Source organism: Propithecus coquereli, unplaced genomic scaffold, assembly GCF_000956105.1.
Source record: "Propithecus coquereli isolate 6110/MARCELLA unplaced genomic scaffold, Pcoq_1.0 Scaffold130, whole genome shotgun sequence".
NCBI classification, from domain to species: domain Eukaryota; kingdom Metazoa; phylum Chordata; class Mammalia; order Primates; family Indriidae; genus Propithecus; species Propithecus coquereli.
The window spans coordinates 5,732,948-5,758,408 of NW_012137192.1; the positions used below are offsets into that span (position 1 = coordinate 5,732,948).

Genomic DNA, 25,461 nt, shown 5'->3' on the forward strand with positions numbered 1-25,461 from the left:
CCCTTAACTGCCTACCATGTGGTGAGTCAAGAGCGCAACAGGCCAAGATGGTTTGGGGCTTATGGGAAGGTAGAGGGGCTTTCTTCAGTCTGGAGCTGCCACACAGCTCTACATGAACGCTATGCTGAGGTGCTGTAATGGCACCACTCAGCTAACCAACTATAAAGTGATACTTCTACTTCCGTCTAGATATGTGCCCTTTTCATCGCGCATACCCGGCATCTACCACGGGACCTGACAGGGAGTATGTGCTCGATAAAGTTTTACTGAGTGAATGAGGGGGTTCCTACTCCAGCTTAAACTAGCCCTGATGGAAAATCCCATCTGCGCTCTCTATTCAGTATAGCAGCCACTAGCCATGTGTGGTTACTCCAAATTGTGATGTGCTGTAGTATAAAATCCAGAATGGTTTTTAAAGATTTAAAATGAAAAAAAAAAAAAAAGAGAATGTAAAATATCTTGTAAATAATTTTTTACATTGATTATGTTAAAATGATAAGATTTTGTTTTTTTTTTTATTTTTTTAAAAAAAGAATTCTTAAATTCTAGTGCAGATGTCTTTTTTATAGAATGTCTTTTGTTCCTTTGGGTAGATGCCCAGTAATGGGATTGCTGGATTGATATTTTGGATATATTGGGTTAAGTAAGTCATTAAAAATTAATCTCATGTTTCATTTTACTTTTTTTTAATGTGGGTATTAGAAAACCTAGAATTACAAATGTGGCTCACATTGTATTTCTATTGGACAGCGCTGCTATAGACCAACATATATATTCCATTAGCTATACTGAAACCCTGAATTCCTAAGATCCTGGAAGTATTTTAGAATGGCACCAAGCAAGCAGGAGGAGTGACTTCCAGCAAATTCCTTGACCTAGCTAGGTCTCAGTTTCCATGCTTGTAAGGGGTGACTGGTACAAATGTCTGTCCCACTGGGGTTTGTATGGAGGTCAAATCCAAAACACCTGAGCCAACGCTCTGGAAAATGCAAAGTGCGTCAGCTGTCTACAGTCCAGTGGTCTCCCTTGGGAGAAGACCCCACACCCCAGCTCATCCACTCCTTTCCCCTAACAACCTTCCTTGATCTACCACCCCACACTGGAGGAGAGTGTCATCTGGGTAACAGCGGGACTATCCGGACAGCCAAAGATATGCTGCCCAACGGGATTCCCGGGGAAGAGGGATTTTGTCAAACAGGAGAAACCGGTGACTTCCTCAATACACAGGTCAGAACAATCTGTTTGTCCGTGAAACTCCCCCTTCGTGACTTACATTGTACTGCATAGGATGCCAGAACCACTGCTGAGTTAAGAGGGCAGGTTAACCTGTCAGGAGAAAGACATATTAACAAAGTCACAAGAACCAACAACAGCTTGAACACCCATAGATCATGGGTAGCACCTATCTTTCTTTTCTTGCACTGACCATTAAAAAATAACATGAATCATAACAAAAACAACTTTATGATACAAATCAGTAAATAGTAAATATAGATGTAACACTTTAAGGATTTTAAAAAAGAAATATTTTTTTCGTGTTTAAAATAATATACATTGTAAATACCATGAAGCTAAAGGTCTAAAAGTCGGTCAGTGTTTTGGCTGATCAAGAAAGGTCAGATTCCTATCTCTACATGGGAAAACACAGTGAGAAAACTGTACTCTTAGATCAATGGGCAGCCTGCAAATCTTTCTAGTAAAGACGTGAGACTCTTCACAGTGCTAACTCAATTCCCGAGTTCTAGTGACTGTGATTCTGGACTATCCTCATTCTAGAAGGGTAACATCCTCTTAGAAGGGAAAAGTGGAAAAGTATTTTGAATTTGAAAACTTGCCCTTCCTTAATTAAACTAAATTACTTAAGTTTCCCATGTCTATTTCCCCTCCTGAAGATCTGCAGGGTTCAATGGTCTGTCCGCCTCTCCCAGTCTTCCTGCCATCCACTAGAGATCCAAGATCTGGGGTAGACATGTTCTCCTTTCTCTTAAACTCACTGCCTTCCCAAATGCCCCGTTTCTCCAATGACTGCACCTCTGTCTTAGTCATAGTTGGAACCTTCTGACTGCTCCCGTTTCTCCATTCAACCGCAGACCATGGGTCTGCCAAGGAGCTCGCCAGCAGCCCTGGAGCAGGAATCACGGCTGGGCAGCACAGTGGGGGGGGGCAGAAGCGAGGGCTTTCAGGGTGGGGAGGGGTCTGACAAAGGGAGGTATCCTGAACAGCTACACTGGGAGACACTGGGATTTTAACAGCATTCTTCCCAGCAAACCGGCGGGAAGTGGAGAAAACATGCAGTTTCCATGGCAGCCCACGGGGGCAGCTCCCAAGACGTGAATGTCATACCTCTCTGACAACCTGCTGGCTGTTTCTGTCCACTGCGCTGTGTGCTGGTCCTGTAGCTGCACATGAAGGCAACTTTTTCCATCTGTGGGGCCCCCCATCTTTCCTCAAGTAACTCTATGTTCCTGCTCGAGCTTCAGAATGATCTCCCCAAGCCTGCAGATGCATCCTAGGGACACTCACTGCTTACTGGTTCATCTGGAGATCCAGGGAGCCCAGAGGGACAGCAGGCAGGAACAGCTGGTATCAGCCATTCGCTCTCCCACTAAGATGGGCTTCGATTAAAAGCCAGTGTCCTTGCTAGAGGAAGAGCAGGTGAGCGGGATTTGGGGAGCAACTGAGGGCAGGAGCTAAGGAGGTTCCATCTAGATGGAAGAAACAATCGTATGAAAAAGTGAGAAAAAAATATTCCTAAAGAATGGTGCTCAAGACCGGCGCGGTGGCTCACGCCTGCCATCCTAGCACTCTGGGAGGCCGAGGCGGGCGGATCGTTTGAGCTCAGGAGTTCGAGACCAGCCTGAGCAAGAGCGAGACCCCATCTCTACTAAAAATAGAAAGAAATTAATCGGACAACTAAAAATATGTAGAAAAAATTAGCCGGGCATGGTGGCGCATGCCTGTAGTCCCAGCTACTCGGGAGGCTGAGGCAGTAGGGTTTCTTGAGCCCAGGAGTTTGAGGTTGCTGTGAGCTAGGCTGACGCCACGGCACTCTAGCCCGGGGAAAAGAGTGAGACTCTGTCTCAAAAAAAAAAAAAAAAAAGAATGGTGTTCAAAACACAAACTGAAGAACACCAAAAGCCACTCATTCTTGGACAGATCCCTTTCTTCTACTCCGGGCTTTGGGGTCTCCAACTGTTGAGTGAAGGGCTTGCACCAGCTCACCCATCTCTGCCGGAAGGAGATGATGCCTCGAGTGCTGGCCACCAATGGCAGTTCCAGCAAGTCAGGGACGATTTGACACCCAGGAGAGATGCTAAGTAGGCTCCAGTGAGCCTGGCAAGAGATCCACGGCCACAAATAGCCTGATACACCCCTGAGAAGTGTTTGGTAGCGGAGACCCTCTCCTCAGAGGGATCTAGGCCAGGATGTGGCGCTCACACATCTGTATTGATTCACACAGAAATAACAAGGGGAATTGTCTTTGGAGAAGAAAAAAATGAAGACAATTAACTTCCAGTATCTGGATGGTTATACCGGAAGCTCCTGAGGAGTCAGGGCCCTTTTGCCTTATTTGACCAGCACAGTTCAGTGCCCGTTTTAGATGAGGTGTTTGCAAAATATTTGTGAAAAAAAACCAAAGTAAGTGTGTGGGCGAGAGGGACAGAGTAAGTTTCTACTGCTGCTGAGGGCAGCCTGGACCCAGGAGAGGGGTAGGGAATTTCAACCTTGAGTTACTCCAAAATGTAAAAAGGCTGCTCACGAAAGGGTGAGCTCCCCATCACTGGGGGTGATCAAGCAGAGACCCGAAAGCCTGTAGGTGGTGCTAGAGAAGTGATTCATTCCTACCTTGAGTGGGAAGACGAGCTAAATTATGAGAATTCTGTAATTCTGTGACTGCTGAACAGTCAACAGGTTCTGGCAACCCTTTCTTTAAGATGTCTCCTGTTTCTAACTGTCCATCTCCCCTCCCCTAATCCTCACTGCCCCGTCTCTGAATCTCTGGTCTGCAACAGCCTCCTTGAGGTCATCCTTCCCTTCCATCCACCCTTGGCCTCTTCCTGTCTTCCCTCGTGCCCACTGACACTGTCTGTACATTCAGCTCTTGCCGTAACCTTCCTGCTTAAAACCCTTCAACGGCCCTCCTCTGCCTGCTGGACGTAAGACGCACGCCTCCCTTTGCCATGAAAAGCCCTCTCTCTCGCCTGCTGCAGGCCCTCAGTGTGCGGTTTCCAGTTGGGACTGTGGGCTGAGGGGGTGTCTTCTCACGGCCTGGGGAAATCCAATTCCTCCCTTCTCTACTAACCCCAAATCTGGCTCATCCCAGCAATCTACAAAGACTTTTCCAGCCCACATCAGAAGGAGCTCCTAAAATCTCATGACAACTGTCATTTCCACGGCCCATATTGGTACTAACTACTTCGTGACTGCTTCCTGGGCTCTTGTCTCATTTCCCCAATTGGACTGCAAGCTCCCTCGTGGCACAGCATGTGGGCTCCCTCTGAAAATCCTCCTCGGTAGAACTAAACTCACAGGGGGAAAGAGAGGGGTGAAGAGATTGGGAGTAAATGTAGCCGTTCACCTGCCGCAGTTCACCTGCTGCAGTTTCTTCCATAAGTCAAGAAAATACTAAGAATTTGGAGGAGGTGGCTCAGGGACCACTGGCTTGGAATTCCTTCTCCCTTCCTAAGCTAATACCTTCCAGCCATTGAGATGGTCTTGACACATGAGAAGTGCTGAGTTACAGGCAGATGCTCACGTGTTTGAGCAAAAAGCTTCTCAGAGAGAAAATGACTCATCCATAGATACCAAGGGGCTTGGAAGTAGACCTAAATTAGGCCTGATCTACCTTCCTGAATGAAGCCCATTTTACATTCTGGGTCCCTTGCTTCCTTTAAAATTTCTCAGGTCTTTACCAGAAAGATAAATGCATCTTTTGTAATAAAACTGAAATAACATGAAATGAATTTTATCAATTCTCTGCCTCTCTAAACCAAGACTCGAGTTAGAAACAGATGCCCAAAGCCTAATGTCGTACAGGATGCTGCTTGCAACATCTATTCTCTGTTTGGATTTAACACTGTTACCAGAAATGCATGCTCATTGGATTAAAACCAGGAATTTTGCTAGTCTGACAGGAAAAGAAAAATGCAAAATTCTTATTACCTTCCTTCACAAATATCCATCTTCAGTTGTAAGAAATACAAATGCCTATGAAACAATTGTTTTCATTAATTCATACTCAAACTGAAATAAGCAAAAAAAAAAAAAAAAGTTGATGAGTCAAGGACAAGACCTGTACATGTGAAAACCAAAATACATAAAAATACATTTTTGTCCAAGGTATTTGGTGCTATTCTGCACATTGCAAAGCTGCCCCGTGAGTAACGTGACTCTTGTTGGTGCCCTAAGTCTTGATTGGCAGGGGCCATGTCCCCCCAGTGCAGGCTGTCCTAGGGAAGGCTGAGCAAGGATGGATGGGGTAGAAGCAGCCCATCAAAGCTGGGCTGGTACTGCCAGTATTGCTGCCAGCGAAGCCCCTGCCCTTAGCCCGGGCCCTGCTAACAGAGCACAGAGGCACAGGCGCTCTGCACAGGCAGCCCCCTTACCAACGGGGCCACTGTTCTGAACACCGTGCCAGCTTGTGCACACCCACGTTCCCCTAGTGAGGAGCTGCTAACGGAAGGAGGGTCTGTGAAGACACCTCCCTGGCTGGGGTGCAAACACCCAGCTGGTTTTTTTCCTGTGTCCCGGGAACTGTGGGTATGTGAGCAAAAGCATAAACATCAGAAGTTGCCAGGGCCTCCAAGCTGAAATTCTGCACTCTTCTGGGAGGGACCAACAAATGAAACCTCCAAACCCCAGCCCTGTTTTATGGGCAAGTTGTGGCAGGCCCCTCAGCCTGGCAGTCTGCTCCTCCGCCTGGGGAGTGGGGTGAGGAGGCCGCCAGTGGCACTGTGCAGGCCAGGAAGCGCCCCGGGGAGACTTCTATTTAGGGACACGGCACACATGTGACACTTGGCCACCCGCTCCCACTCTTTTTTAAAACCCAGATTCAAAAGGGATAGGCATTCCAGAGTCTGGCCAAGATGACAAAAGGGAAACCTCTTGAAACCTAATACAGACAGGACAGAGGTGTAGGGCAGAGGGAAGGAGAGAGAGAATTTTGGCAATTTAAACAAATCAGTGTCATTATTTCTTCGGTTTTAGAAAGGTCAAGGGACTGGCTTTTTGAGATGTGAATGCTTCAAACGCTATTATAACCTCCTGTTTGCACAGCTCTGGGCTGTGTGCATGGCACTTTATAACCTCACCTCTCATTTCAGACTCATATTAACTGTAAGGGAGACCACTATCTCTGTTTTTAACAGACGAGAAAATCAAAGTTCAGACAGCATATGTGGGGTCAAGTGTGCCTTATTTTAACCTGGATAATTGTTATTAATAAAACATCTCATTATGCTGCAAATTTCCTATATGTTTAACGACTAAACAGCTTTAGCATCTATGTCACCAACTGCCCACAATGTACCGAAAACCCAGCATTGAGAGACGTTATAACATACATTTGCTGATTCATGCCTATTTGGTATTGGAATCTCTATCTTTTCCACCTAGCAGAACATAATCAGTCCTTTCTAGTTTGTTTCTATGTTTATCCAAGCTGACATTCAACCAGAATTAAGTGTTCTCTCCTGCTACAATGCTACTGAGAGAAAGAAGAGAAGGGAGAGAGTTATAGATAATCCAATGGTGAATCTGGGCTTTCACTGGCAAGCTCGGCTAATCAGTTTATCTTCCTAGGAATAAAAATGAGAACGTGAACCTGGAGATCACCGTTCACCATATGCTACCTTGTCACAAATTGAGCAAAGTTTCTGAGTCAACCCCACGACATCGTACACAAAGAAATCGGAATAGTGAAATGCAATCCAATCTTAGGAGACTTCCTAGAATTCTTGAAGGAACCTAATTCTAATCTGAGGTTGCCAGTAAATAAAATTCTGTTTAGAATGACCTAAATTTATCAGAAACAGCACTTGGGGAAGCTCACAATAAAGACCTTTATTGAATCATTAGAATAAAGGAAAGTTATTTATAAAAGATGCTTGGCATGCCTAGCTTCAGAAATGCAATGACTTCTCTCAGAGTGCACCCCGTTCACAACCTCAACTTCAGAAAGAAGCAATGCATGCCTCCTTGCCTAGATCCTTAAAAAACAAATACAAAACAACAAATAGCACCTTCATATGCCTTCTTTAACTCTTGAGAGCTAAATTTCCTTAAAAGGGAACTCACTTTTGGACAGACTACAAAGCTGGGGCTTAATAAGATATGTGCCAGGAATACAGGTAAAATCCTTCATTTAAGTTGGGGGGAAAAAAAAAAAAAAAGCATGTGTATTAGTGATAGAAGCCTGGCCCCAGTTAAGAAAAAGATCTGGCAGGTGGGCATGACAGTATGAATCTATAGTCCTAGCTACTCAGGAGGCTGAGGTGGGAGGATTGTGGAAGGCCAGGAGTGCAAGGCCAGCCTGGGTGTCATAGTGTGACCCTGTCTTTTTAAAAAAAATAAAAATAAAAAGATCTGGAGGTCCTGGTGGTCCACCAGCTTTCTAGGAGTCATGGGGTGTTCCATTAAGAGAAAGCTGGTGCCCAAATCCCAAGAGATGACAGCTACACTCTACTCCACACTGGGGATACCACCCATCTTAAGACAGGAGGTGCGGGTAGGGTTGGGTGTCAGTTCTGAACCACTGAATTTTAGGAGAGACACAGACAAACTGAAATTTATCTGGGACTCCGGTAAGAACAAATATTAGTCTACCACTCATCTTGAGCTAATGAGCTAATGAGCTACCACTCATCTGCTTCCCTGTAACCTCCACCCCACCCACTGGCCATAAAGCTATGTACCCAGCATATCTAGTTCTCCTTTTCCCCTGCGTACAATTTAGGGATCTGAAGGTAGCCTTTGTTTCTCCCAGAGCCTCCTCTCCATCCTAAACACCCTACATTTTCCCTGATAATCAGTGCCTCAAATGACAGGCTCAGCAGGAGGATTCTGGCAGCTCCCGAAGAGAGTTTCTTTCCTGTAGGATGTGGAAGTGGACGGCCGGAGCCAAGAGGGACACTGGGGAGCGACTCCTGGCTTAGGGGCCCTAGTATTAACCCCTTCCTGCAGGTTCTGTCCCTGTGGCTCTAACAGGCTTCCTGGGTGCTGCAAGCCCAGAGCTCTAGCCTTCTGGGGAGGAGACAGGTCATGGGTGACAGTCCCTAGTTTAAGCAGTGCCATCCATCTTTGGGGTTGAAACCCACTAGTTGGTCATAAAATCAACCAAATGGGTCACAATTGGCATTTTTTAGAAAAGGAAATAGAACAGAATAGAAAACTTCAGTAGTTTTATAAAACTTTTGCTTCAGTCATTTATATGTGTACTGCATTATGAAACAAAGTATATTTTTACTATGGGTTTGTGATTTAAAAAAAAACCCACTGGTTAGAACCACACACAGAGATGTACATAAGTACATACATGTAAAATCACACACATATATGTATATAACATATAATATATACATACACATAATTCTTCATGTCATTCTTAAAACATCTCTTGAACAGAACTTCTTATTTAGTAATGGCCTGAGGAAACCCTGGTAGGGTCATTTCAAACACATTCTTAAAGATTATGTCACCAACTTTGTGTCCATCAGCTCATGAAATAACCCGCTGGGCTGACCGTTTCTATACTACCCCAGTTTACCAGTGTAAAGAGCCACAGCCATGGGGAAAACTCAAAGCACAGGGTGTGTTTCCTCGTGGTCACCTGGTGAGTCACACCGGATATCTCTTGCCTGGCTTAAAATTTAACATAACAGTAAACACAGTCAAATCCCCAATGTCTGCTATTATAGAGGGAAGGGGTACATAAAAAAGGCAAAACAGAGTAAGAGACTAATATTTGGCCTTTAAACATATTAAAAGTTAAAATGTGATCATGTAATTTACCACTAAAAAAAAGAAAAAAACAAGACAGCACTCTATGTCTGAGTGTCGCCTCCTGGGTGATGGATGACGTTACGGCTACAAGGAGGGTAGAACAGGATTCAATAATTCTGTTCATTGCTTTTTTCTGGTGAAACAGTTTCCCTCCCTAAGAAAAATAAATGGATCGACAGTAAAGGGGCTTAACACCGCCATGGGGGAGGGAAAGTTGAGTTTGCACAGTCTGTGTTCAAACAGCAACAACCTTCCTGTGCTCCCCCACCCCGCATTCCAAATACCCTGCTCCCCACCCAGAAAACCCAGGTGCCAGCACTAAACCAGGACCAGGCCAGACTCCAAGCCCTGAGGGGTAAACAACTCCTATCACAGCCCTCTCTCCCTTATCTGGTTCACATATTTCCTGCACCTGCTGATTCATGAGGACACAAGCTGAGTCCAGCCTGCTCTCCTTTCTAGCTCCTGCAAACTAGGGATCTGATAGAAAATTCTTATTACAGAGATGTCTTCTTATCTTCAAGGGCCTCAATTCTAGCTCTTCCATGGTACCGTGCTATCTGACCTGTGGATGACTGTTTCAACCCAGCCTACATTAGCAGCAAATGACTTTTTGTCCTTCCCTCCGCAGGCAGGAGAGGCCAGGGAGGTGGAAAGAGGCGGGAGCAAGTAGGAGGCGGATGTGAGTGTGCTGGGAATCGCACCAAATTAGGAGGAGAGAGAAGCAGGCCCAAGACTGAAAACTAATTAGCCAATTAGAATGTCAATATGTGCACCCCGAATTTTAACTTGGATCATAATTGCTGGTGCAGTTACACCCAAATGAAGTTACTTGGCTGTAGTTATAAAATGAAGAGTACATTTTTAGTGGTTACTCATTTTTATATACTAAATAGAAAACTTTAAAAAAAACATTATTACCTGGTTTGTTCTTGCTGCAGTGTGTTGGGATCAGGTATAAAAAATCTTACTCGAAAATGCAGGGTACAGGGGAAACCTCCTACAACATTTTTCAAAAACAAATTAAATTTTCCCTTTGCAAAAGTCAATGTATGTAAGTTGCTACTCTCCCACAAGTGATGCATTTTCACTCAACCACAGCTTTTTCCATCATAAAAGGGCTAATGCCAGACAAGGAGTGCATAAGTTTTTTAATTGGTTGTTTCAGAAATATTCACATCTACAAAAAGTAAAATATTTACACGATATCAACATAGACTGAAGTATCATCTATTTTCTATTACATGTTTACCTTAGGCTGTGTTCAAACATTGCACTCCATTATCTGCATTAAGAATTTTAGAAATCCTTAAATCAGTATATCACACAAAATTCACAAAGAAATAATAGCTTACATCTGTATAGTGATTTATACATTCCAAACATTTTAATGTATATTCTTTCATTGAAACACCACCATGACTAGGGGGAGGCTAGCCTGCGACGGGCAGCCCTGTTTTATAGATGAGCCAATAGGCTCAGAGATGGGACTTGCACACTTGTCACTTGCCAGTGACAAAACCAGAATTATAGCACCGAAGTCTTTGATTCTACTATATCACATTTCATAATCATTTTTATACTATAAAATATTTCATGCTTTTGGTGCACAACATATTAAATGATTTATACTAGTGAATATTACATAATGAACATACTCAAATATGGCTTTATGCATCAACACCAATTGGCCTGTGTGGATAAAATTAGTCCATTTTGTTCGACAGATATGGCATCAGGAGAAGATCAGATTGTGTTGCTAAGATCCCAAGATCTTCATGTCAATTTCAGCCCCTCCATCACTCGGTAAATATTCACCAACCCTATCTACGCACTCAGCACTGTCTTGCTCTCTGAAGCTCAAGCCCTTTTCCAGCCTGCTGCTCTCGCTGATCCTGCTCACTCTCCCCCTGCCTTGCTCATCCTGGGCTCCTCCCTCCCACCTCTTTCCTATCTTCCATCTTCATCTCTGGCTTCTGTTCAAAGAATCTCTAATGGGGCGTGTGCACCTGAGTACACCCCTGTCCACGTGTCTAGGTACCAGTGGGTGGCGCTGTAACTGTGTGTACAGGCTGACCACCTGCACATCAGGGGACAGCAAAGTCCTCCCACTGCCTTGGGATGCCCTTTCACCTCCCCTCTTCCTCTTCTACAACTTGTCACTTTTGTGCTGTACACATGGCCTCTTCATTTTGCTTGTCCTGTGCACACCCAGAGCATCCTACGATGTGCTTGGTACCGTCATAGAACCATCTTTGCCACTTGGCTGTGAGCCCCCTGAGGGCAGGCTCCAAATCTGATTCGAACTGGATACCCAGGGCTTAGCCCAGTGCCTGTCACAGTGTGAGTTGAGGACATGTTTGCTGAAAGAACGAGTCAGTGAGAGAATGAATGACGACACCTATCCGTGCCCTGTGTGTACTCATTCCTGTGAATTCACGTGGGGCAGGTATTTGTCCATGAGCAGCTCTGTAGCTCCCACGGGTACTTCCGAATGCTGAGGACACAGGCCATGGGAGGTGAGAACTCTGAGGACCTGGTTTCCACTGGGGGCAGTGATGGATCAGAGCTGTGGCTAGCTGTGTCTGCTCCTTCCACCTGCGTGCTGGGGGACATGTGTGTGTGTGTGTGTGTGTGTGTGTGTGCGTGCGTGTGTGTGGCATCATGTGTATGCACACTTGTGTGTTCACATCCACCTGCCCTACATTCCTCCACCATTCACTCGCCACCTCCTGTGTCAGGCACTGCAAGGGATCCAGAGAAGAATGTGACAAGGGTCCTAACCTCAAGGAACTTGCAGTTCTGAAAGGAATCTAAAGGCAAATAACTAAGAGATGAAGATGAGTGTTCAGAGCCACAAATCAGATGATGATAAATGGAATGTCGAGGGGGTCACAGTTTCTAGTAGGAGAGGAGCTGGGATCTGGGCAGCCTTGAAAAATGGCGAGATTTAGATATAGGGAAGTGGGAGGGAAAAGCATTCCCAAGAGAGGGACAGACCAAGGAAGGTACAGAGGGGGCCCGACAGATCTGTCAGGTTTGTCTGGGGCATAAGGTGCAGAAAGGGCAACAATGACGGCGATGTTGGAAAATCAGGCTGAGAGCAGGGTAGCAGGGGGGCAAGGTGCGGCTCGAATGGCCACCTAACTGGAGTCAACCTGCAGCGCTGGGCTCCACTCCTGATGGATGAGCTGTAGTTGAGAAGACTTAAGTTTTTATATTCGTGACATTATCTACCTACGGCTCAGTTTCCAGTGAATGCAACCGTGCTCTTGGGAAGTACGACGGTTTGTGTCTGTCCGTCTCTCTTTCCCGCCCTGACTCTCACGCAGGGCTGAGAAAGGCCAATTTCCTTCCCCTTCCTTCCTTGTAACAAGAAATGTGGGTTCTCTCGCCCTGAGCTGCCTACTCTCGCCTTTCCCTTTCTTGCCCACAGCTGGTGAGGATCACTGAGGGCTGATCTGGAAGCATCTCTGCTAGCTCAGAAGTCAGGCGGGAGAGGTCAGCTCACTTAGGACCCCCCGGAAGCCAGGTATCAGATGTCGCAGGCGCTGATGGCTGGAGGAGAGAAACAGGCAGTGACTCACTAACACCTAATGCTCAACTGAAGTGAAAAGATCACACCAACCTTTTAACTGCTTCCTGATGGGTTTGCTTGATTCAAGCCATCTCTGTTGGACAAGAAAACAAAGTTATAAGAAAACCACCCCATGTAGGAGTCCAGCACATTGTACAAGAATGGCGCTTACAGGAGAGTCCACGGAATCGTCGCAGTGTTGTAAACCAAAATATTCCTTTTCCGTCACATCCAGGTGGTTGTATGCCATATCCAGAAGAACCTGACCAGTATCTTGTTTCTAGAAAAAAAAAAAAATGAACAAGTGGGAAAAAAAATCTTAAAATGAATTAAAAACTGGTGGTAAAAATGTCTTTACTGTAGGCATAAAAAGAGTTAAAATATCCAGAGAGATTTTATGCCCCCACATTTCCCACGATAAGAAAAGCTTTAATAAATTTCAAGTGAAGAAGCCACACAACACACAGGGGAAGAGGGCTAAGGAAAACCACATCAGTACAATTTAAGACAACGACAGTTTGATTTAATTTTCTAAGATTTCTTCCTTCCCCTTCGCTTCAATTCCCAAGTGATGATGCCTAAATCGGAAAACTCAGATATCATAATTACAGTAAACTCTCTGTGACCTACCCATGGATTATCCACAGTAAAATGCTAATCCCATGTTGGTTTCTGTTGGCTCCTCAGGACACATCTGTGGCTCCGACCCCTGGAGAAGCCACAGAAGTGTGTGTCCAGGGAAGCAAAATGCTTGCCTAACAGAATCAAGGAAGACGGCTAAAAATACTCAAATGCCATTCAAAATGCCCTCAAAGTGATTTGGCCTGTGCCAGCCTGTAGGATTATCTGCCTCACTGCGTCCTCTTCCTGCCATCTGAAGTGAGAAGCCAGTGGGGATTCAACCACACTCCTCTCCAGGGCAGGACTCGGCCGCCGTCCCCACCACGTTTACAGGGCAGACGTGGTGTGGGCCCCGGGACAGAGCCATAGCAAGTGTCCCTCTCCTGCCCTAGCTGTGGAAGCAGCGACCATAAGAGTGTCAAATGCTGTCAAGTGCTGAGAAACAATCAAGGCACAGTGCACATCCAAGGGGAAAGCACAAATGGTCAACTCAACTTGGGGATGAGAGGGAGCAACCCCCGATCTGGGTTTGGGAGGATGGCAGGGCTGAGTCAGCCGTCCCCTCCTGGTGCCTGAGCTGAGAAAAGGCCTCTGGATCAGGCAGCCTGGGACAAACAAAGGCCCAAGATCGGCAAACAGCATGGAGTGTTTGGGAAACTGCAAATTCTACTTTAACAGGCAGGTTTCTCAGGAATCCTTTGAACCAGACCATCTAACTAAAGGACAATATGAGTCAGAAATAGCCTGTGTATAGAACAGGCAAAGGTAGCTCTTTTTTTGAGTTCCTGAAAGCAGATAATGTCCTTGAAAATAGGTCACAGTGACCAGGACTGGGAGAATTAGATAACTGCCAGGCCCCCCCTGCAGAGACTTCTCTGGGGCGGCCTCACATCATTTAGTCTAAAGTGTGGGAACATGAGACACGGCCTTTTCCTGAACACGCCCCCTTTGCTGCCCAAGGGCCCCGTACCTCCTGCTTCCTCTACAGGACACAGTCCATCACAAGAGGATCACAACGGGCGTGGAAAGAATGACCCAGCCCGCACATTCCAAATTATGAGAAACTGTCTTGATGTGGAGAGCTATCTGCTCCTATTGTTGGAATTATTTATATATGATTTGATATTATTTAATGTATATTATTAACTATAACTTAAGGAACATCCATAAGGAGTAAGACATAATACCACATACACTTTTTATATATGATCTCTAATCTTTGCAGCCACTCTGCAAAGCACAGTACTCATTACCATCCCCCTCTGCCAGTGAGCAGAGGCATCAAGTCTCTGTGCCTTGCACCTTCAGCCAATGGACAGTCTGACCACCTGACTCAGGTCTGCTTGCGGCCAAAGCCCACAAGTTCCCACTCCATTACACCTCTCCCGTCTGGAGTGCATAATTCAAACATTCAGGTATCTATTCTGCATAATTCACATGGCTCTCAAAAGGAACTGAAATAATGAAAGACACATTCATAGTAAGAACCAACCTCCCAGCCTGGCCCCTGCCCCACAGACGGTCATCTCTGTTCCACTGGGGCACTGCCAGTGACTAGCTTGCACCCTGGGCTGGGCTAAGAATGAATGATGTCCAAGTCTGCTTCCCTGATGACACCTGTTCTTGGTCATAGATGGTCTGGGCTGAAGAGTGTGAAAGAGCCTGTGCAAACAATTCCCACACGTGGAAAAATATAAAGTGAGGGATCATCTAAGCTGCAACCAGGCCCTCAAATATCCCAAGTTCAGTGTGAGCCAGCCTGGGACCAGCTGCTGGAAGCCTGGGGTGGCAGCCTCACGATGAGAATAATGATGCTCTAACTAGGAGTTTCTGGGCACTGCCTGTTTGCAAGGCTCCGTTCTAAGGCTTTTTGTGAGGTCGCTCTGGGCAGGTGTTCACAGGGCTGATCACTCATCAGCCTGACCGGTCCTTCTCAGACTCCTTTGGTGCCTGCTCCCCTTCCTTCCAACCTTTAAACGTCCATCATTTGCAGCTTCTGTCCACCTGCTTCTCAGGGGATTGCATCAGTTTCATGGCTTGAGATGCCATCTCCACCCTGGTGACATCCACATTTGCATCTAGAGCCTTGGACCCATCCCCTAAACTCCTGACCCTTCAATCTAATGCTATCCCTACATTTCTACATAGATGAGTAACAGGCATCTCAAACTTAAAATGCCCACCACAGAACTGATTATTTCTGCCCCCGAATCTGCTCTTCCCACAGTTGTCCCCATCTCTATAAACTGCAATTCTCTCCTGCCAGACTGCTCAGGCCAAAAACCCTGGAGGCCTCATGCTCTTTCACATCCCAAATCCCATCTATCAGCAAATCCTATGGGCTTCAAAGGACCTCCAGACTTGGTTTCCTCTTAGCCACCCCCACATGGCCACCCTGTCCAATTGTCACATCTCTCTGTTGGATTGTTGTAATAGTCTTTCAGCCCTTTCCTCCCCACAGTCGACTGTGGATGGAGCCCAATCCTACCAATGCTATCCACCTCATGCAGAATAAAACCCACTGCCCTCAGAATGATCTACAAGGCTCAACACAATCCCCCACCCCTAATATCTCTCTGCCCTTATCTCCTGTTCCTCCCCTCACCCCCTCATTCCACTTCAGACACACTGTCTTCCATACTGTGCTGTAACTGCACTAAGCGGGCTCTGGCCTCGGGGCCTTTGCACTGCTATTCCTCCTCTCTGGAATGAGCTTCCTCCAGACAACCATATGGCTCTTTCATCTTACAATGAGGCCTTCTCTGATCTCATCCATACACTGGTGACCCTACCCGTTGTGCTACCCTGGCACACTGTCCCTCTTATCCTGCTTCACTTTTCTTCAAAGCACTTAATGCCACCTGACATAGCACACATTTGTTTATGGTCCTTCTCCTCCCACTAGGATGTAAGCGCCAAAAGGGCAGGGATTTTGCTCTGTTTTGTTCACTGCTGTACTCTTTGTACCCCGAACAAAGCCTGGCACATGGCAGGGGCTCAGTAAACATTTGCTGAATGAATGAAATGAGTTATTTACTAACAAACATTCATGTTCCGGTCAGGAAGAAGGTATACGGTTAAAAAATAATTCCAAGACAGACATAAATTTGAACAAAGGAACCAGACACATACTACACTGTCAGTTTATAGCAACAGGAAGAGACATTTGTGACCTTTACAGGGCTTGTTTAATCACAAAATTCTATGAAAAGACTGTGTTTAAAAGGAAATTGGATATAAGACAAGGTTCTGTACAACCAAAGTAGTTGCTCTTGAGGGAATTATGTATGACCCTGCCAAAACACCACTAAATCAGTGGTTCTCCAACTGCAGTGCACACTGAGATTCTCAGGCCTCACTCCCAGAGAGTATGTTTCAAAATACCCAGGCAGGACGAGGGATTTATACCTTTTAACATGCATCCTAGGAGGTTCTGAGGTACTTAAAGGAACGTTCATTAGGGCTATGCTGTCCAAAGTAGGAGCCACGGGCTACTAAAGACTATTTCAATTTTAATTAAGATAAAATAAAAACGTAGTTATTCAGGTATGTTAGCCACATGTGGCTGGGAAATCCCACGTCGGACACTGCAGAGAACATTTCCAGCGGTGCAGAAAGTTCTTTTGGACAGTCCTCCCCAGAGAATGATTTTCTCCAAACTGGCTTCTTCAGAAACAGGTCACAGGTATATGTTCTATCCCCTTAATTAGACTTTGGAGCTGCCTAACTAGACAATTAAATCTCCTTGCTGGAGTTTTCCCTTCTGACTACGACAGCATTTCCCACCTGCAAAAGAGTGAGGCCCTGACCCCGGGGAACAGCAGGAGGCCTGGGTGGCTGAGTCCATTTCCACTCTCTGCCAGGCAAGGGGCCCAAACTCCCACGACCTCGGTCAGCCGCCTGACTCCTGTGCACAGACAGGGAGATGCCCGAGACCAAGGCACAGGGCAGCTGCCCCACCCCTGGCTGGGAAGGAGACACAGCAGCCACCACGCTAAGGCTTCCTGCAAACTGCCTTCTCTTGCCTGCATCAGGGGCCACGGTGACCTGGGGGCAGCAGGAGGCCAACTTGTGGGTGGGGCGGAAGTTTTTATTACCCTTTAAATTCTTGTGGCCTTTTATGATTCCCGCCATTGTTCTCTCCTCCATCCTGTCTTCTCTTCTGAAGCCTTTCCTCGCACACTGAACTTTCCAGGCTGGGGAGGATGCTGGCAGCCAGGTCAGGGTCAGGGCTGACCCCTTTAAGACCGGCCAGAGGGTGGGAGAAAGGGGCAAAGGTAATGCCAGGTGGTGACAGGGGTGGGGTGGGCAGCTACTGTCCACACATCTGACTGCTGCTGCCGGTCTGGGAGACCTTGTTTCTAGCCCTGGCTCTGCCCCGGGCTTTACGTGGCATAAGCCAGGACCTCCCTGAGCCCTGCCATCTGTGAGGCTGACCACTTCACCACCCACCCACTTGCACATTTAACGAGCACCTGCTGTGTGCCCCGCCCTGTGCCAGGCACAGGGGAAACAACATCCTTTCTGTCCTCGAGAAGCTAACAATTTACCTAATAATTACAACTATTTTTAAAACTGCAACCTGCCGTGGGCTCTCTGGAAGCATGTACGGTACAACGTGACCCAAGAACCAGCTCTGCTTCAGGAAGTGGACGAAGCCTTCACAGAAGCGCCAACGTCTGCGTGTCACTCACTTCGAGTCACAAAGAAGAGGGGGAAAGACTTTCGGGGTAGAAGTGAGACGTGGGCAAAGTTTTTAAGTATTTCCAGTCCAATCTCAACATACAAGATCTAAGATCTCAAGCTTCCATTTTAAAAATACTATTTTTCCTTCACTTCCTAAGCCAAGAGATGAAAACCATTTCTTAGGAGCATTAATTCAGGGTAAAAAAAAGAAAAAAAAAAAGTGGAGAACTTACATTAACTTTGAAGGTCTGTACCAAGCCATCTAAAAAGCGGATGCTGCAGACAACTTCGGACCGCGTTTTCTCTTTGGGTAACTCTGAGGTGCGTATGTTATTAATTCTTCCACCCAACGCACGTAACCGGGAGGTCATAACTATCGTTGAATAACCTGTAACGTAAGATACGCCGTTAGGCTTTGATATGCAAATGACCCGTTACCTGTGAATGTGGATACCTGTCGGATTTGATCCCCAACGCATCTGAGGAACTCCCAGATAATGAGAACTAGATAACAGATCGTGTTTCCATTTCAGTTTTGACTTCTAAGGTGCTCTATGTAAAATTCATTGCTCAATCACAACAAGTTCATGGAACGCTGCATGGTTTATTTGTTTATTATCTCCCTGGTCTAAGTCTTCTGATTTATATTTCCCAGGCTTTGAAATTTGCATTTATGTTTTACTATTTTATGCATTTATGTGTTCTACCCTTAAGGTTCCACAGAACTAAAGGTGATATGAGTATGACTTAAAACATGAAAAGATTTATTGATAAAATGTTAAAATGAAGGACTTCTGCGGCCAGGTGCAGTAGCTCACACCTGTAATCCACACTTTGGGAGGCGGAGGCGGGAGGATAACAGGGTTAGGTGGCAGAGCAGACAAAGATGAAGGAAGGGCTTCAAGGAAGGAAGCAAGTTAATGTCTTTTTATCAATTCTCTGCACACTTTCTCTCATGAGCTAGCCTTTGCATGTGCAATTCCTTCTGCCTGCAAAGCTCTTCCTGTTCTTCTTGATCTGAATAACTCCTGTTAATCATCAGTGCCCAACACAAGCATCACCTCCTCAGGGAAGCCCTCCCTGGTCTCTTTACCCAGCCACTGACTTGTGTTACAGGCTCTCCTCTCTAGCGCTCACCAGCACTTCGTGCTTGCGACTGAGTATGTGTATTTAATACCTGTCCCTGCCACTAGACACTCCATGAGCTCCATGAAGGGGGAGTCAGGGCTGGTTTTGCTCACTGCACCTCTAACACCTAGCTCGGGAAGGAAGGCAGTAAATATCTGAATAAATCAATAAACGGAAGGAAGAACAAAACAGAAAATGAAGCCAAGATCTACAGTCTGAAATAGCAGCACAACCAGATAGACAAATGTGGGTTGGGGGCAGTAGGTGGAGGGAAGGATGAGATGGGGTGAGGGGTCTAGTTACAATGCAGGGGGAGACATCCCATAGACCAGTGCTTCTCACACTGCAGGGTGCACACACAGAGTGCTTGGGCATCTTAGAATGCAGACTCGGATCCAAGTAGGTCTGGGTGGGGCCCAAATTCTGCATGTTTCCCAGGTGCTGCCCAAGCTGCTGATGCAGGGTCCACCCTGAGAGAAGCAAGTCACAGATAACCGGAAAAGCAGCACCAAATGTCAGGGCAGGGCCAGGGAAATGGCTTGAGAATCAGTAGCAGGGAATAGTGACTCAGCTCCCAGAAGGATGAGGACAAAGCAGATTGGAGAAATCAAGCCTCAGGGAAGCACACAGGCACAGATCAGGAGCAGGAAGGGAAAACAGGACGATGAAAGCTGTGTAGAAAGTACATTCAGGAAAAGAGGGTGCATTGGTTCCTTATCACCATATTCAAAGAGCTCCAGGCAAACCTCTATTCTCCCATAGACAGGGACGCAGAATATCAAATATTAATAAAAAATTCTTGGGACTGGCAGTGCAAGACAACTTATTCAGTCACTTATAAAATTCCACCCACCCCACCACCTCCACCTTGCCCTTTCCAATGAAAACGTCATCAGAAGCAGGGATGCATTTTCTGAGTAATACAAAAAGTTATCAAAAAGACAACAAATGTGTTCCACAATGCTTTAACCGCACTGACTTAAAAATGTCAATTTTATTGTTTAGTTCTTGTCTAAGACTCTCAGGTGGGTTACAATTTTTTTTTTTTTAAGATACAATAGAACCATTACAAGCGAGGTTTTAGTGGGACGTACACATCAGAATCACCTGGGGAGCTTTTAAAAACTATGCCTGTCCTCCCCGTCCTACCCCTGGGAGTGATTCAGCCCCCTAAGGTGTGGCACGAGATGACATTCCCTTTGGGGAATGAGGCCCTCAGAGTAAGGGCCGGGGAGTCTGGGACTACTGGAGTGGGTTTCCAGGGAAGCTCAGGGTGTGTTTGGGATGTGCGGCCTTAGAATTCAGGCTCTGTGCAATCTAAGCTGTTCACTGTGGCACCTGTGTGAGAATCAGTCAGTCGTTCCGCAGAGCAGCTGAAACAGATAATCACACAATAACCCTGGACAGAAGAAACCAACAGTGATTTCAAATAGGAGTCTCCAAACGAAAGTCACATGGACTGATGCTCCAAACTGCTCTTCTCCTGAGCAGCTCCTCAAAGCTAGAACCAGCGTGGGACTTACTAATGTAACCATGATTAATAATGATGCTCCCAGCACAGTAGCACAGACAGCTGGCAACATAAAGTAGACCAGCAGCCCAGAAGACACAGACTTTTCCCTACTCACATCCATCTCTGATTGTTACACGTATTGGAACCGCATGATAATGTCAGAAATAGGTATTTTATGAAAGCTGCAGAAATGTTCTTCCTACAATTGTTCCCAAAGCAAACCTTGATAAGAGCCAGCCTCATACTGGATAACCACATAACTGAGCCATGTGGTGTTTTCAGATTGTCTTGAAATTATATCTTAAACAATCTGGTCTGGACAATGGCTGCTGACTAACAGCCCTGTTTCCTGTACCACAGCAATTGGGGAACTCAGGGTTTCTATGGCTTCCTTTATAAGCCTCTTAATTCTAAACAAAGCCACAACCCAACCAGAAACAGACTGGCCTCTCTGACCGCAAATGATTACAGCAGCAGCTGATGCATTTTACAATCATAGAGGCCAAAAGCCTGTTCTTTGCATAATTCTTTAAAATCAGTTATAGCTTTAGAATGTTTTGTACAATAGCAACAGAAGTCCTACTGTGAACACAGTTTTTAATCAAAGATTACACTTGGAAAATGTATTATTATAGAAAGAGGCAACATCTCAGTTTGCAGACAGGAGGGGCCCAATAAATACCGTGAGAGTTATAGTTGGCAGATGTCAAGTGCCAACGTGGGACGCAATAAAGGCTCAATAAAAGGCATTTTATTAATGTTAAGCTTCTAAGGCTATCAGGTGCAGACTACAGATGCCTGATTTTTGTAGGGCAATCCTGATTTCAAATGCTTTACAGATATATAAATGTTCCATTTCTTAAATTTTTATTAGTTTTATTCATCTTAATGAAGACAGCTTGCTAGATAGTTAAAAGGTAGTGGTTATGACAGCTATGTGACATGGCAGGAGCATGCTGGCACAAACCGCCACAGCGTGGGCGTGTGAGACGTCAGAGCCCTCGTGGTGAGGGTTGGGTAACAGGGCTTCTCCTGCGGCCCCTCCCTGGCTGCCCTGGAGCCTGAGACAGGGAGAGGTGATGCTGCTGTCTTATTTCTTAAGGGTCTGTCTACATGCTGATCTGGGGAACTTTGTTCTTTCACAAGCCAATGAGCCACAGACTGAAAGATGGGAGAGGAGCACACGCAGTGAGAGAGCAAAGCTGACTCCGCTGTCGTAATTTCAAAAATTTGCAGTATTTCATACTCTTGTTTTTAAAATTAAGGGAATTAGACCTCTAATTCAAGAATGCAGGTTTCAGTTGGAAAAAAAAGAAGAAAACAGTCCTGATTTAGAAATACCTAATTTGCAAGAAAACTGTATAAATGAATCATGGGTGGCTCACCACGGGAATCAACCTAAATGATCGTTAAGCCGGCCTAGCCCAATGCTACCACCTAGTGGCCACCAGAGGAAGATGCTCCTCCTATGCTGCGACTCTGCCACCAGGGAAACACGGACAGCTTGGCTCTTCCTTGAGGATCACTCCCGGTTCAGCTTATTTCAAAAATCCCTCCCACAGTACATAAGGCCTTCTCTGCAGCCCAATTCCCTTTCCCTAGTGAACTCAGAAAAGTGCTTTCCATCCCTCCCCCTGGTTTTTTCGTTTTTGTTTTTTTTTTTTTTGCTATTTACAAGCCCCAACAGACAGATGACGGGCCTGCTGCAGAGGGACATTTCCAGCATGGAAAAGTACATGCACGATCAGCCACCCTAGACAATGACTCACCAGATTAAGTGTGCTGCTCGTCAAATACCAATATTTGATGTATTGCAGATCAATGCCTTATTTATTTAGCTGCTAATACAGTACCCAGCAATGCTTTCTCTTTCTCGTCACTGTCAGCATACAGAGGCAGGGCTGCATTATGCACTGACTAAGTCTTCAGGAGGCAACTAGGGCCCCAACTATCAACAATCACTCACGACTGCAGGAAACATGCACCACACTTTCCAACTGCTGCCAGATTACGGCTCATCTCACAGATTACGGCTTCTAGTTGCAGTCTAAGGCCAGGCCTAAGTGTTCCTTAAACTGAAATGGGGTATTCCCTCCTGGAGATAAAATTTACACTCAGGCAGGTATTTATCATTTATTAAGCACTGATTAAGATGAGATCGAACTGTAAGAATGCACACTTACTGATTAAGTTACTAAAAAAATGGTGATTGAAATGAGACTTTCTTTTGAACCACTGACAAATAAAACTAGTGTACATTAAAGTCATCTGGGGAGCTTGTTAAAATGCAGATTCTTGGGCACCACCCAGAAAGATTTTGGTTCAGTGAGGACCCAGGAAACTGCGTTTTAAAACATAAAAAAAATAATTTTTTGAACTTATAGAAAAGTTGCAAGAAAAACAGAACTCCTATATACCCTCCACGGCCTGGATTCAACCCCTAACATTTTGTCACATACACTTTTCTCTCCCTCTCCCCCTCCTCTCACCTGTACACACAAAGACACCCCACACTTTTCCCTGAATCTTTACCTCTAAATATTTTAGCATGTATCTCCCCAAAACAAGGACATTTCATAACCACAATCAATTATCACAGTGGAGAAATTTAACTTTCATAAAACACTTATCTAATCTATAGTCCATATTAAAATTTTACTCATTGTTCCAATGATGTCCTTTTTTTCTTTCCTCCTGATTCAGAATCCAAATCAGGATCATGCCTTGTTTTACTTTTTTTTGTTGTTTTTTTTGAGACTGGGTCTCACTATGTTGCCCAGGCTGGATTTGAACTCCTGGGCTCAATCTTCCACCTCAGCCTCCTGAATAGCTGGGACTACAGGAGCATCACCATGCTGAGCTTAAAGCTATATTTTTAAAAAGTGCACCCCATAAAAAGCACACCCCATCCCTCCACCCCCAACGACAATGATGCAGGCAGTCTGAGCGCCACACAGAAGAAAACTCAACCAGACAATCTCCAGGCTTCTTTTTAGTCTTGACTGTCTGTGCCTATAGCCAGGGTCTTGGTTAGGCTGGCGCCCTAAGTCAGTTTTCCTGTCTATATTACAAGTTACTTCCCAGGGCTAAACAGAGTTTCCATAGCTTAGCAGCTGTCCCATCACTCAGTCTGGGAGAAGTGTTTCCTAAATCATTGTTGATGAAGTAACAGATTTTCCAGTCTATATGTCAGTGCTGGGATTAGTGCTGTTGTCATAACAGAGAAGAAAAAAGCTACATGCAAATCACGTTACTTCAAAAAGAACTATCCCTTGTAGTATGTAACCAGATGTCTTGGCGTGTTCATTCAAATTAGTATTCACCAATACCAATTCTTAACAATTCATAACATCCAAATTATGAAAAAGACCAAATGCACACACTCTCAGAAACATGTGAAAGAGTTTATTAGTATTTTCTTTTGCATTAATTTTTTTGAATGGGGTAGCCTCCATTCTACAAAATAGAATGAAAACTCCGCAACTAGAATTTTCTTAAAGCAGCAGCAAAGAAAATGAGATGCATGTTGTGTGATTTATTAGGCTTTTACAAATGTTCTTAATGAAATTCAGCCCAACTAATTAAAACATAGTGACTTTAGTTTTCATGTGTGAAATGCCCATATATCTTAGAAAATACTTCCATATACATTATTTCACTTTATTAATTTTAAATTAAGGGCCGCTGATAACAAAATTACTGTATACCAGATACATGGAATTTAATCTTTTTCCTCATAACTCTTTAATTTTCATAAATCTCTCAACACTATCTTCCGCCAAGAAATACCCACTTTCTTGGCTATTTAAGTTTCCAAAGTACAACACTGCATAATAATAAATACACTAACTTAGCTTAAAAATTAGGTTTTAATGTAAACATAATCACTGCTGAATACTTCCTAAATTAAAAAAACAAACCTATTTGTTCAGGATTTTCACATTGCTAATTCAACACTGAAGCCAATAAATTAATTTATCCTGAGCCTATATAATGAAAAATTAATTTTTCAATAACATTCTTAAAGCCTGCTAATAAATACAATAATCATAGATAACAACGCAAGTATTGGTGCACAAAACTTTTGAGTATGAATTTGTAAAAGTATCCGATGCCTTTTATTAAAAAATGCAATTATGATAGTATTTAACGCTCAATACTTCACATTTTCTTTCTGCCATATGGAAGAGAAACGCTCATATAAGTCACTTTAATAACACAACTCAATAACTCAGTCAAGTTATCTTGCAGTTTTCAATCTTAATACTCCAGAAGTACAATTTTGGGATCAAATCACTTGTTCCACAGATCCTGTAATTTGTTCAGGGAGTGGCTCTCAGACCGAAGCCCCTGGAAAGGAGGGGTGGAGTAATTTGCAGGATTAGTTGTATTCAAACTGAGGCCCGTAATTAGTGCCCTTCTCATACAACTTTGAAATGTCAAATAGTTTTCTTATTATGGAGCTGGGGTTTATTTATAGGTTTTATTTATAGGTTCCACGCCATGACACTTGCAAAAGTAACAAAATAAAAAATTTATACTTGATTCAGGCCAGATAAGCAGTAGTTTTAAGGTCCCTGAAGGGCAAGATAAAGAATGCTGTGGGAGCTGCTGGCAGTCTCGGGAAAAAGGTAATGTTGCTATAAAGAGAAACCAACCTCTCAAGTACCGCGAGCTGAAGTCTGGAGAGTAGCGATGAGAGGCTGGCTAACTTAAACACGAAGTTTGTTCCTAAGCCTGCAGAAAACTCTTGCTGAGGATATTAAATGGAGTCACTCAATTTTGTTTTTTTTTTACTTTTTCTGGAAGTTTCACACAGAGAAAAAAAGTACAAATCCTAAGTACCCAGCTCTCCAGAAGCCCTGCAGTGGTCCCTCCGCCATTGACCACTCTCTTCTGGCTTACCACACCACTGTCATGTTTTTTTTTTTTTTTT

At 44.8% G+C, this 25,461-nt stretch overlaps 1 protein-coding gene across 3 annotated transcripts in view; it reads right to left on the bottom strand.

Moving 5' to 3' along the window:
* The window catches only part of PTPN3 (protein tyrosine phosphatase, non-receptor type 3), a 106,688-nt gene that overhangs the window by 59,337 nt on the left and 21,890 nt on the right, over window positions 1-25,461 (bottom strand). For 2 of the 3 annotated variants that reach the window (XM_012638547.1, XM_012638545.1), the window contains exons 2-7: window positions 18,118-18,272; window positions 12,750-12,857; window positions 12,629-12,671; window positions 9,922-10,000; window positions 5,164-5,208; window positions 1,274-1,326 (exon numbers count right to left, since the gene is read on the bottom strand). In XM_012638547.1, the coding sequence (XP_012494001.1) occupies window positions 1,274-1,326; window positions 5,164-5,208; window positions 9,922-10,000; window positions 12,629-12,671; window positions 12,750-12,857; window positions 18,118-18,255 (466 nt within the window). In that variant the 5' untranslated portion in view covers window positions 18,256-18,272. The remainder of the gene's footprint in view (window positions 1-1,273; window positions 1,327-5,163; window positions 5,209-9,921; window positions 10,001-12,628; window positions 12,672-12,749; window positions 12,858-18,117; window positions 18,273-25,461) is intronic. The other variant, XM_012638548.1, reaches the window with a different exon arrangement.